Source organism: Stegostoma tigrinum, chromosome 2 (assembly GCF_030684315.1).
Source record: "Stegostoma tigrinum isolate sSteTig4 chromosome 2, sSteTig4.hap1, whole genome shotgun sequence".
In the NCBI taxonomy this organism is placed as follows: domain Eukaryota; kingdom Metazoa; phylum Chordata; class Chondrichthyes; order Orectolobiformes; family Stegostomatidae; genus Stegostoma; species Stegostoma tigrinum.
Genome location: NC_081355.1, coordinates 23436888 through 23450022, shown reverse-complemented (window position 1 = coordinate 23450022; position 13135 = coordinate 23436888). Strand labels below are relative to the sequence as shown.

At 41.4% G+C, this 13135-nt stretch overlaps 1 protein-coding gene across 2 annotated transcripts in view; it reads right to left on the bottom strand.

Annotated features, from left to right (window-relative positions):
- The window catches only part of LOC125447272 (genetic suppressor element 1-like), a 277157-nt gene extending 265715 nt beyond the window's left edge, over window positions 1–11442 (bottom strand). For both annotated transcript variants that reach the window (XM_048521570.2, XM_048521587.2), the window contains exon 1: window positions 11290–11442. In XM_048521570.2, coding sequence (XP_048377527.2) covers window positions 11290–11368 — 79 coding nt within the window. In that variant the 5' untranslated portion in view covers window positions 11369–11442. The remainder of the gene's footprint in view (window positions 1–11289) is intronic.
- Between the last annotated feature and the right edge of the window lie 1693 nt (window positions 11443–13135).

Sequence of the window (13135 nt, the reverse complement as noted above, 5' to 3'; positions counted from 1 at the left end):
GCACATGCGGGTTGTACATGTGTACAGTCACCATACGGCTCCTCTGTGCTGGCATCACAAACAGTGGGACAGCGGTCAATACAGAGAGGGGGTCCTCACCTCCTTTCTCCTTGAAAACCTCCAGGAAGCGCTCGCAAAGCTTGGCACTCCTGAAGGTTACATCGTAGAAACCTCCTCCGGGGAAATCCTGCAGGCAGTAAATGTCCGCAGCAGCGAACCCACAACAGTCCAACAGGACCCTCTTCACGAAGAAGGCGCAGTCCACATGTGCACCTTCATCCACCTTCTTTATGGAAACACGGATGGTGTTCCGGACCCCCTGACCTGGGGCACGAGCACTTGCCGCAGCCATCATTGCAGGTTGGCTGCTCCCCTGAACCAGCGTTAGGCCGCTCCCCTGAACCAGCGTTAGGCCAAAGCCAGCACTAAGATCCACTGGTTGCAAGGGTGCACAGCCAATCCGACATCTTCCTTTCACCGCCAACCCAGTGCTCTCCTCCTCTCGGTCCACAAGAGAGTGGGTCTTTATTTTGTTCCAGATGTAAGCTGGTTCACTGAGCTTGAAGGTGTGTTCCCAGCTGTTTTGTCACCATTCTAGGTAACATCAACAGTAAGCCTCCGACAAAGTGCTGGTGTTATGTCCCGCTTTCTATTTATCTGGTTAGGTTTCCTTGGGTTGGTGATGTCATTTCCTGTGTTGGTGATGTAATTTCCTGTTCTTTTCTCAGGGGATGGTAGATTGAGTCTTCTCAAAACTTGCATGCTAGGAAATATTTGAAAGGGATCTAAGGGGAAACTTTTTCACACAGAGGGTGCTGTGTGTATGGAATGAGCTGCCAGACGAAGTGGTGGAGGCTGGTACAATAATGACATTTAAAAGGGATCTGGATGGGCACATGAATGGAAGAGATTCAGAAGGATATGGGCTGAATGCTGGTAAGTGGGATTTGATTAAGTTGGATATCTGGTCAGCATGGATGAGTTGGACCGAAGGGTCAATTTTGAACTCTATGACTCTATGATTCTATATCATCTCAATGTGCTGATTAATTTTATTACAGAAAAGGTATTTAAAATCTGTGTAATTTTAATATTGCTTTGAATTTGCTGTTCTTTAAATCTACATTCTTGTATCCACCAATGACTGCATAGCTTGCTAGACTCTATAAAAGGAATGTTGCAGGAATTTTCCACACAATACAATGACATCAAAGGGCCTCGAGCGGGGGGGGGGGGATCAGCTCTGAACCTTGAAGGAGATGTCTGACTACCTGACCTGGCCTATCTGATGTGGTGGTAGCTCATGGAGTCCCGGCAGCACCAGAACTCAGCAGCTGGAGCTGCTGGGACACACGTCAGAGTGGGCACTAGATTAAGTCTTGGATTTTTGGGCCAAGAGAAATCAGGCATCCTGCCAAAGAGGAGGAACTCAGGGGTTGAAAGCCGGGTCAAGGCCACTTGACCTGTGGCCGCCAATGATACAAATATCTCAGCAAGGAGTCCTGCAATCTCCTCCCTAACTTCCCATAAAGTTCTGGGATACACCTGATCAGGTCTTGGGCATTTATCCACCTATAAGTGATTTAAGCCCCTAGCTTCTGTAAAGTGGGCACTTTCCAAGACATCACTGTTATTAGACTTCTGAATCGGCTGCTCAAATTTTAAATGTAATGTTGATCACACTCTTCGTGCGCCTTCTCTGCAGATGTGATATTGTATTCTTCGCTCTGTTCACACTTTATATGGAATGATCTGCCTGTACTGCACACAAAACAAAGCTTTTCACTGTACTTAGCAATAATACATCAATCAAATAACTGAAATAAATTGAAATAGCAGAATTACGTTTTATGTCAAATGATACAATGAAACAAGTTCAAGAGGAATATATGAATTTAATTAAATCATACTTTGAGATGCACTTATTGTATTTGGCATGCCAAATGATTTGTTGGCATAGAATCAGAGAAGGATAAACTGACATAATTCTCATAAAAAAAACTTCATACTGAATATTTTTCCATTGTTGAAGGTTCAAGCACGTTCAGCGTGTAACCAAGGGCAGTTCACTGCACCGTGGGTGACAAACTACTTCAGCACACAGTCAAGTACCTTCAAAATATTGTTTAAGCTCAAGTCGGCTTACACTAGAGGGAGCTAAAACTTAGCACAACAGGAAGTTGTAACAAGCTGTGATAATGGGATGATGAAGGGTCTAGGCCCGAAACGTCAGCTTTTGTGCTCCTGAGATGCTGCTGGGCCTGCTGTGTTCATCCAGCCTCACATTTCATTATCTTAATTGTAACAAGCTGATAGGCTTTACTTTTTACAAAGAGCTGTGGCTTATAAGAGCATTGGAGTAGGTTGATGGATAGAAAGAGGCGTGAGTTGGGTTTTGCGAAAAGGAGGGAGTACTGGGACCTGAATCATATTTGAAAGACCAGCAGAGATCCAGTGCAGCAAGAAGAATCTCCCTTCCCCTTCAGGCTTCGGGGACCATTTGGAAACAATGTGCAAAGTAGGTTCAGGAAGCTTCAGAGATTGTATGTTCTGAGGGCTAGATCAGGTTAATAGTCCTGCTGACCGGCGAGCACGTGGTGTAGCTTGAATCTGACTTTATAAACTTCAAATCACAGGATCCCTACAGTGCTGAAGCAGGCCATTCGGCCCATCGAACCCACACTGACTGTCCAAAGAGCATCCCACCCTATCCTTCTAACCGTGGATTTCCCGTGGCTAACCCACCTAGCTGGCACATCGTGGACACTCTGGACAATTTAGCATGGCCAGTCCACCTAATTTTGCACATTGTTAGACTGTGGGAGGAAACCTGAGCGCCTGGAAGAAACCCACACAGACACGGGGAGAATGTGCAAACTCCACACAGACACCTGAGGGTGGAATTGAACCCAGGTTCCTGGCACTGTGGGGTAGCAATTACCACATCTCGGTATTAGAAAGCCCCAACCATATCTTACTTTCTGTTTAGGGATAAGGTGAATTACATAAGTTAAAAATAACACACAGAAGTGTTGAAAGATTTGAAGATAAATAATGGAAAAAGATATGTAACTAGCTTTCGTACAGTTTCATGACATTCTGTGATTCAGAGCAGGTTATATAAACAATAAAAAAAACAACATAAAACCTAACACATTAATTGACTCCCACAATGCTGCACAGAAATTCAGTTTCAGGGAGATAAGATTTAGTGTTCAGAAAGAAGCAAAATCTGTTTGACTCCAGTAATTTACAGATTAGAGTGTAGAAACAGGCCCTGGCCCAAATGATACACATTGGTCCAGACCTTCCATTCAGTGTTGATGACGCTCACATTGACATTGTCAGCAAAGATTTCAGTACCCTAACCTTTTTGTGAATTTACAGCCAACACTTTTGATCTGAGATGAAGCACCAATGGGTCAGTGCAGCTAGCCCCGGAGAAGACAAGTGAGCACAAGGGTAGTCAAATGTAGAGAGCCCATGCCCCCTTCTTACAATAGCTGCTATATATTCAGCTGAATCTTTAAAAAGCCTGAGGATTTTCAGTGGGTGGAGTGAGTGAGTAGCGGGGTGATTGCGAAGGCGAGTCATTGGATCAGGTCAAGGGGTAGTCAGGTGGGTAGCTGTCAGTTTGGGTCAGAGTCATAAATGGGGATCTCAGTTATAGTTAATCTCCGTGTCATACTAGGTATTAATCAGCATTGGAACAGCATTAGTAGTCTCATGTATCTGAGCCAAGTCTCTGATAGTAAAGTCAGCATCACTGATTATTGTATTTGGCCCTGGACGGCAGAAACCAGTTCATTGAAAGTTTAAACTTTCAGTTTTAAAAATTTCTTCACAAACTATGTCTATCTCCAGTCTGACCAGGCTTATGCAGGTAGTCAGCTGATTTAAACCCCCCCCCCTATATAAAGGATATTTCAAATTTGAATGTCCATACTGTGCCTTGGGCTGAGCTAAGGATAGGTGTGTTCAAATTCAAACAATTTGGTAACAGTGCAGAGTCGACAGAGATATCACTTTGAGGTTGTACAGGACATTGGTGAGGCCTCTTCTGATGTATTGTGTCCAGTCCTGGTCGCTCCGTTAATGGAAGGATGTTGTTACGTTGGAGTGGGTTCTGAAAAGATTTACCAGGCTGTTGCCAGGAATGGAGGGTTTGAGTTATAAGGAGAGGCTGAATAGGCTGGACTTTGTCACTGGAGTGTAGGAGGCTGAGGGGTGACGGTACAGAGGTTTATAAAATCATGAGGGGGAGAGACAAGGTGAATAGCAGATATATTTTCCCTGGGGGCGCGGGTGGGGGGGATTTCAAGACAGGGGTCATATTTTTAAGGTGACAGGAGAAAACTTTCAAAAATACATGAAGGGCATTTTTTTATGTTTCGTGTGTGGAATAAACTTCCAGTGGAAGTGATGGATGCAGGTACATTTAGATTTAAGAGACATTTGGATAAGTACATGAATATGACATGTTTGGAGGGATATGCAAAGGCAGGTGGGACTAGTTTAGTTTGGGATTATGCTGAAAACAACAAATTCTGGAGATCATACTGGGTCAGACAGCATCCATGGAGAGACAGCAAGCTGACATTTTGAATTCTTCATTAGAGTTTGGGATTATAGTTGGATTAGACCGAAGGGTCTGTTTCCACGCTGTATGACTTGAAAGGGAATAAAACCCCAAGACAGATTTCAAACCAAAGAAAGTAGAAGGGAACACTAAGTACAGCACTGAAAGCACAGAAGCAACGTGCAAAGTTAGAAGTAAAGTGAAAAGACAAAAGGACCACCACAGAATGTCAAATCCCGCATCAAGAACTGGAAAACTTACAAGTATACTACTTGAAATCAGATTTTTTTAAACAAAGGCTAAAGCTATGTTTCATAGATCAAACTGATGTGGTCCTGGTTAAACAAGAGGTCATGATATTCATAACTGTGGCTGTGAGCTTGCAGAGTCAATAAGTTGAAGATGAGCAGAAAGATCCCCCAAAGGAAATGGGAAGTCCTAGAAGATCAGTTGCATGAAAGAGTCAACCCTAGAATTCATGACTTGTCAGAATGAGCAGTGCAATCTGTAATTGTCTAACTTATTGAAGCATGCAATCAGGCCACTTGACAAAGAAAAGATACAGCCTTTTTTCACAATTAGCAGATGACAGAAAACAGCACCACTGCAGCAGGAAACCAATACCTGCAAGCATGAGATGCAGGAAACAGCAAAGACACCGTAATCAGAACACAAATAGCAAGTTACGCAACAAGTATGGTTTTATCCACCCAGTTTGGTGTTTCTCTTTCCCTCCCCCGTTGTGGTTCTTTCTTCCTTTCTCTCTCTCTCTCCAGGTTCTCTCTTTTTCTGTCCCAGTTTATGATTTTCCCTTCCTCTCTTGACCAGTTTGTGTTTCTTTCTCTCTATCTTTCTGTTTATGTTTCTTTATCTCTTCTGGTTTGTATTTCTGTCTCTCTCTTTTCCATTCCGTGGTTCTCTCCAGTGATTTGTGTTGACTCTGATCCCTGCATCCTTAAAACCCACAATGAAGTGTTGGGTTCAGAATAATGGTGCCACCAGTGTGATTTAGACCATCAATTTGAAGACAATCCGTGAAATCCAGCACTTAGTAAAAGTACACCTTGAATCAACAGAGGGACCAAAAATTCAATAAGACTCATAACTGACATGGAGAATGCTGTCCATAATTAACCTATGTTCCATGTGAAAACAATGCTGCTACATGGAAACTTTATTCTGACTTCTCATTTCCATGATAGTGGCATGAAGCTCGCTACAGGTGTGTAAATTCCTGCAAAGCTTGCATCAATTAAAGGCAGCCTGCAGCAGTTCTTTCAGCTGGGTGACAAATAAATCAAGGACCAGGAAGAAACTTGAGTAATGGTGCAGCAGGCCAGAGACAGGGTGTGGATGGAATACCGAGGGCCTTAATTCTGAAAGTTGAAAGTAAGGTCGTGTACTTTGTTTGCAGGGGCTAGGAGGTATTGAGACAGAGACTGAAAAACCTGGAAAGCAGATAGCCAAAGAAGACTGTTCCAAGTGTCAGATCTGGATGCAGTGTCGGAACAAATTCAACGATCTCACTTGAGCGATCAGGGCCAGGTGATGTATCTTCAAATGTCATAGGCCGGTCACTGCATCCTCAACTTCACAGTACTCAAATGTATCACCCGCTCACCACAGACGCACCAACAATCTCCAGCAATCAAGGATCAAGTTTAACATTTGACACTCTACCCCACCCACTTGCCACTACAGCAAATCTCTCACCCCACCTCACAGCTTCAGTACTCTTTCATCTATTCAGCCAAGGCCTAGCATCCAAATTCATTGCAAATAAACGTATTAACACTTTCCCTTTTGCAGGATAAGAATACCCAGTAGAAAAAGCAAAGTAGTGGAAGACAGACATGACTATATGTAGTGAATGCCATGTAATTATAATAACAGAAAAATAGATCAGGGCCAGCAGTGTCTCTGGAGCTATCAATGATGAAAGCATGATTCTGTGTAGTACATCTCCACAAATCCAACTTTGCTATAATCCTATAATCATGTAATTATGCACCTCTGCTTTCCCCTACACATGTCCTGGGTGATGTTATGCTTTCAGTTATGCAAGGACTATATTTGGTCAGCCAGTAGTCCTTAAGACTCACAGGAAGAGCTGACCTCTTCCATTTTTCAGTTTTCATAATCATAGAGTAATACAGTACGGAATCAGGCCCTTTGGCCCAAACTGGGCCATGCTGCCCAATCAGTTAGTGCCAATTGCCTACATTTGGGCCAGATCCCTCCAAACCCTTCCCATCCATGTAACTATCCAAATGTTAGTTAAATGTTGCTATTGTACCTGCCTCAACCACTTTTTCCGGCAGCACGTTCCATGTACGCACCACTCTCTGCATGAAGAAATTGCCCCTCAGATCCTTCATGAATATTTCTCCCTCACCTTAAACCTATGCCCTCTATTTTTCAATTCCTCATCCATAGGAAAAATACTATACGCATTCATCCTATCTCCGTCACTCATGATTTTATATACTTCAGTAAGGTCACCCCTCATTCTCCTACATTCCAAGGAATAAAGTCCTATCCTAGCCAACCTCTCCCCATAACTCAGGCCTACTTTCCATCAATCTATTCTATGTATAATAGGTCATTGTCAACCTGTGTTTCCCTTCTTTTTGTCGTCAACATCCTTGTAAATCTTCTTTGCACAATTTCCAGTTTAACAATGTCTTTCCTATAACAGGGTGACCAAAACTGTACACAATACTCCAGTGCGGCCTTACCAACTACTTACACAACTGCGACATAACATCCCAACTCCTGTACTCAATGTCTCGATCGATGAAGGCCAGCGTACTAACTGACTTCTTCACCACCCTATCTACCTGTGATACTTCTTTCAACGAACTATGTACTTGTACTCCTGGGTCCCTGTATCCCACAACACTCCTCAGGATCTTGTTGTCATTTACTGTATAAGTCCTACCTTGGTTTGACTTTCCAAGGTGCAGTACCTCATGCTGATCTGTAGTGAATTGCATTTGTCAATTCTCCGCCCACTTTCCCAACTGATCATGATCCCTCTGAAACTTTTGGTAACATTCTTCACTACCTTCACGTACATCCTAATTTTGCATCATTAGTAAACTTACTAATCATGCCTTGTACATTCATTTCCAGATCATTTATGTAAATGACAAATAACAAAGGTCTCAGCACCTATCCCTGTGGCACATCACTAGTCACAGGTCTTCAGTCTGAGAAATAACCTTCAACCTTCACCCTCTGCTTCCTACCCTCAAGCCAATTTTGAAGCCACTTAGCCAGCTTTCCCTGGATCGCTTGTGACCTAACTGGTGTATTAGCATTTCAGAATTTTATCCTTATTCCACCAACATTTTTATGGATTGTACTAGCTAAACCAGCTGTAGCAGCAGTCCTAATAATGAAATGTTTTACATGGAAATAATCGAAAGAGGAGTCATGAAAATTTCAAATAATGAGACCACAACTATTGCTTTTGATAGCTTATCCCATACCGAGGAAATTTGGTTCATGCACTATCTTAGAAACAAATTGACCTTGTAGCTTGTATGGATGGCTTCCTCATGCTTTGGCCTTGCTGGAGGATACCAGGTTCTTGTTTCTGTCAATACCTGTCAGTCCACTGGATGTATTATAGAACATGGTTATCTATGTTTCCCCTCTTATTCCCAGCCAAACACAAAGTTTTGAGGGTGAAACATTGTCATATGATTTGACACTCATCTGGTTCAGATTTAGTCAATGTGCATAACTTAGAAAGCAGTTTAAGGATTAGATGTTCATATGCTGAGTCATGGGTCATGGGGTGGGAGGGTGGTGTTGGGAAAGAATAGAGTGCTTATGACCTTACTCTTCATTGTGAGGTAACTGGTGAGGATTCAGATGTGGGCAATGCACAAGGAAAGGCTGATTGGCATGCACAGGTGATGCATTGTCTATCAGCCAGAGGGCCTGTTGTCATTCACTAAGGTGCACAGAGGAGTCCTGAACCACAAGCTTACCACAAGGTTTCATGGAAAGCTTGAAATCCATCTTCCACAGATTCATAGGGATTTATATCCAAGTCCACTAGTGGACCCAACGAAAAGCTGCATTTTAGAATCACAGAAACCCTACAGTGTGAAAAGCAGGCCATTTGCTCATCAAAGTCACACCGACCCTCCGAAGAGCATCCCACCCAGAATCAACATCCCACCTTATCCTGTGACCCCGTAGCTAATCCACCTAGCCTGCATACCTGCACATCTTTTGACTGTGGGAGGAAACTGAAGCACCTGGAGGAAACCCACACAGACACAGGGAGAACATGCAAACTCCACACAGACAGTCGCCGGAGGCTGGAATCAAACCGGGGTCCTTGGCACTGGGATGCAGCAGTGCTAACCACTGAGCCACTGTGCCGCCCTACTGGGGGAGACCCCACTAAAAGCTAGTCCCTTAGTCATGCTGCCCCCTACCCTTACTCCTCCATGACCTACATCTTCTCATTAATCACACAAAGTCTGAGATGATTTTGGGCTCTCTCTGGATTGCCAGCCAGAGACCCAGACCCCTTGATCCACATGAAAAATATCAAGCAATAACTCCTCTTCTCCACAAAGACCACCTGACATGCTGAGTAGTCCCAGCAATTTGTGTTTTTCTTTCAGATTTCCAGTACCTGTTGCATCTTGTTTTAGTTAATCTGAGCAGGCTTCTTATGAAGCGATTTGATTTGGTGGATCATTTGTGTTGGCAGCATGCCTTCTTTCTTGTCGCTTTTTGAGAAGGTTCCCACAATGGCTTGAAGCCTTTTCTGTAACTGCCCTCAGATAAATGTTGTTTATCTTTGAGTGTACAATGCTAAGTCCATGAGCCAATTGGAGGATATGGTTGTAAGACTAACCATCAATTGTTACAATGGATAACCGCCAATGCATGTTGTACAGTACATAGCAGAGGCAACATGAGGTAATGCAAGAGAATGAACATTTCTCACCCATTTAAAAGAAAGAATTTCCTTCCCCATTACCACAAAACCCCCTCTAAAAAAAACTGCTCATTCTAAGATTTTGCTGGGATTACCACTCGTAAAGTGCCATCCAAGCCATATACCGTCTTGACTTGGAATTGTACCACTATCGCTTCACTGTTCCTGGATCAAAATCCAGGAACTCCCTCTCTAATTGCATTGCAGATGTAACAAAACCAGATGGACAGCTGAGGTTCAAGAAAGCAGTAACCACCAACTCGGGAGCAATCTGGAATGGACAACAAATATTGGCTTTGCCAGTGAAGCTCACACCTCATTAAAAGGATTTAAAGAAAAGTGTTTTCCAAACTAAAATGGGTCTTCTAACCCAGAACATTTTATGAGCTGTTAATATTCATGGAATTTACCTGTTACATATCTTATCCATCTAATGCTTTTGCTAAATTGTATGGAAACTTGAGAAAGTGAAGAAAGAGGGAGTGGGATAATAGTAAAACTAGAATTAGAGCCAGATATGTGCTATTGAAATAGGCCATAAAAATTAGAGTCGGTATTATATACCTGCAAACTTGTATTCAGTCGACGCAAAGAGCTACGAAGGCTAAAGGAACTTTAAAGAGATATTGCGAGGCCATATACACAATAAATTCCAAACAAGAATCTCCAGATAAGCATGGAAGGTATATAAAGGATGAAGAATTGAAGTGCTGAGTTCCTGGAAAAAGATGCCTTCTGGAAGCAAAACTTAGTGATTAGACTTGAAAATAGGAGAGATGTCATTTTATATGTAAGTTGGAAGATTCTGTAGTGAATTATTTCAATACTACACCTATCAACTCATGCATTTCATAAATTGATTAATGGCTAAAGAGTGATAAATTGTGGACATCTTTTATTTGTTGTGCACCAGAACCAGATGCATAGACCACGAGTTGGATTATTTTTAATGCAAATTTATTATAGATTTTAAATTAGGCAAATAAGCTGACATATATGTTAAATGTCAAGTTCCCCATTCCCTTAAAAAAATCCAGTTATTTGTGAACCGCGGTTTCAGTTCCAGTGCTTCACCCAGCTGAAACTAAATGGTAAAAAAGGAAATGAGACAAGCAACTCATAGTCACAAAATACAGAAGCTGAGGATGCTTTCTTAGACATTTTTATGCATTTAAACAAAAGTCAAGAGCAGCTATGTGGTTAGGTACACCCTTTCTTTAGTTCTCATTGACTGTTTCCTGTGAAATAGACCACACAGCCGGAACAAGTGTCGTGCAAAGATCATCTTGCTTAGAACCGATAGCAGAAAGTAGAGCTTAACCACACACACAGAATTGACAGGATATATTCCTCAGATGAAGTCTAATAATAGAACAAAAGTTACGAAGAAAAACAGAGCATTTAACTTCTTTCTTTATTAAGAAATGCAGTAGCAGTTTTCTTTAGTCTAAGCATTACTTTGAGTGCGTTAAATTGCTCATTTATTTTGTTCATAATTTCCCTTTTACTTGCTTGGGAAAAAGAAAATTGTTGAATATTAGAAAATATCTCCAGCCTGTCTACATGTGAAATACTTGGAGGCATTGTCCTGAATTATAACTGGCAATATAAATAAGTACATGTCACAACTGAACAAATGGCTATTTTGTCGACACAGTTCAAGCTCCATTTGGTGGTTTCAATGTTACCCCAATGGTAAAACAGATATTAGTTACTGATAGCGTAATCAATAAATTTGTACCTCCTGAAGATCGACGTTGATTTCTCCTGGGATCCCTCAGTTTCATTTGAAGATACATGGCAGTATAACTGGATGCCATACTGTATTGTGAAAAATCAATGATTTCTCCTTTTTCTAGCTTGGGTGCAAGCAATTTGATAGAGTCATATCAGTTCTTGTTATACCAAATACTTCTGTTCTGCTTGAGTAAGACCTTTCGCAGAACAGGAAATGGCCCTCTCCTACCTAATTGGTCAGAATGTGCTTACACAGCACCAACAGTTTCTTGACAGTGATAATTGTTTTGCAGTTAATGGTTGCAGCACAAGTTCACTCTTTTGCACCTATTTTATTATCTGTTGATGGTTTGGCATGTTTAAGCAAATGGTTAGAGCATGGCTAATTAGCTCCAGGCATCCGTGTGCGCTAACAGATAGTAACAGATGAAAAAAAAACTTTTGTGGTTAACTGTAGAAATAACAACCTTTTGCAGACTGTACCAATGTTAATCACTTGGCATCCTCATTCCGATAGTCAATAAATTTTAACAGCCAGCCCTCATTCACATATAAGTGGTGCAGTCTTTGCCTGTCTGAGTGTATTGGTAATAGTAGTCTGTTCTTTCCCAGAGTTGGATCTGTGGCAGCTTTGCAGAAGGCAATTTGAGATCCTTCTTGAAGGGAGCTTACATTTTTATTTGTAATATTGGTCTCTACAGTCAATAATGTCTCAATCTGTAAAGTATGTTGGCAGTTTCCTGATGCCTTTATGGAGATTCTGGCTGAAGAGAACTGGAATGGGAGGAGATACAGTACATCAAATGGGAAAACAATTCCAAAAAAATATGGGTCTAGAGAGAAACTGTCAATATCAGCATCACCCTCAGGCTACATAATATACAGTCCACTTGACTAACTTAAATGGAAAAGAAACGTAAGGGAGAATATATAAATGCCAGTCTGTAATGACAGATTTACTGCACAGTATACGCTAAAATCTTTCCATTTGGTAATGTTATTGAAATTGTACTCAGCATTATTTAAATGCACTACATTTTTCTCTTCAAATTCCCAATACAGTCAATTCCTACTTTTAGTTGCCTGGGGGAGGCCCCGAATGTAAACTAGGCACTTCATTAGGAAGAACATTCAAAAATCAACTCTTCCCTGACTCTTCAGCGTGCCCATGAGTAATAACTGTACAATTCAATCGGCAAAATTCAGGAAACAGTTTGTCTTTAAACCGGTTTCCTTGCAGAAACCAGTAGAAAAGAGGTGGTACAGTAGATTTTTTATCAAGAATGAGTTATCTAAAACATTATTATTACTGCTCAATTTTCACAACCTCTGCATTCACCTTGACATTACTCTAACTTTCTTATACTAAAGGCTAAATTTCTGGATAGTAGCTCCTACCCTGCTAGAGTCTAGAGTTGCCACCCACTCTGTCATAGAAACAATATGTGTGTTTTCTTATTCCCTGTGATCAGGAGATGTTGAAAGAAAGAAATACATATTTCTAACTTTTGGAATGCATGTCTCAACTTTACAATTTACTAATTCAACAGCAAGCTTTCTTGAGTTTAAAACTAAAGAAGCTTACTTATTTGCATACATTTGCTCCCAAATTAAATGCAATGCTGCTCATGTTTAATTTCAAACAATGCCTTCAAATATAGAGATTAGATAAAAGTAAAGGTAATGCACTTTTACAAATCATAATTATCTCGGTCTCTTATTTGTAATCTCTAACCTCCATATGGCAGGCTTATAGTGTCTTAATGGTTTGATGCTGTAAAGTTCAGTTGTAAATTTAGAGATCCTCAGAAGGCTATGAGGTTTCTTGCAGTCAAATTTCTATACGTTTG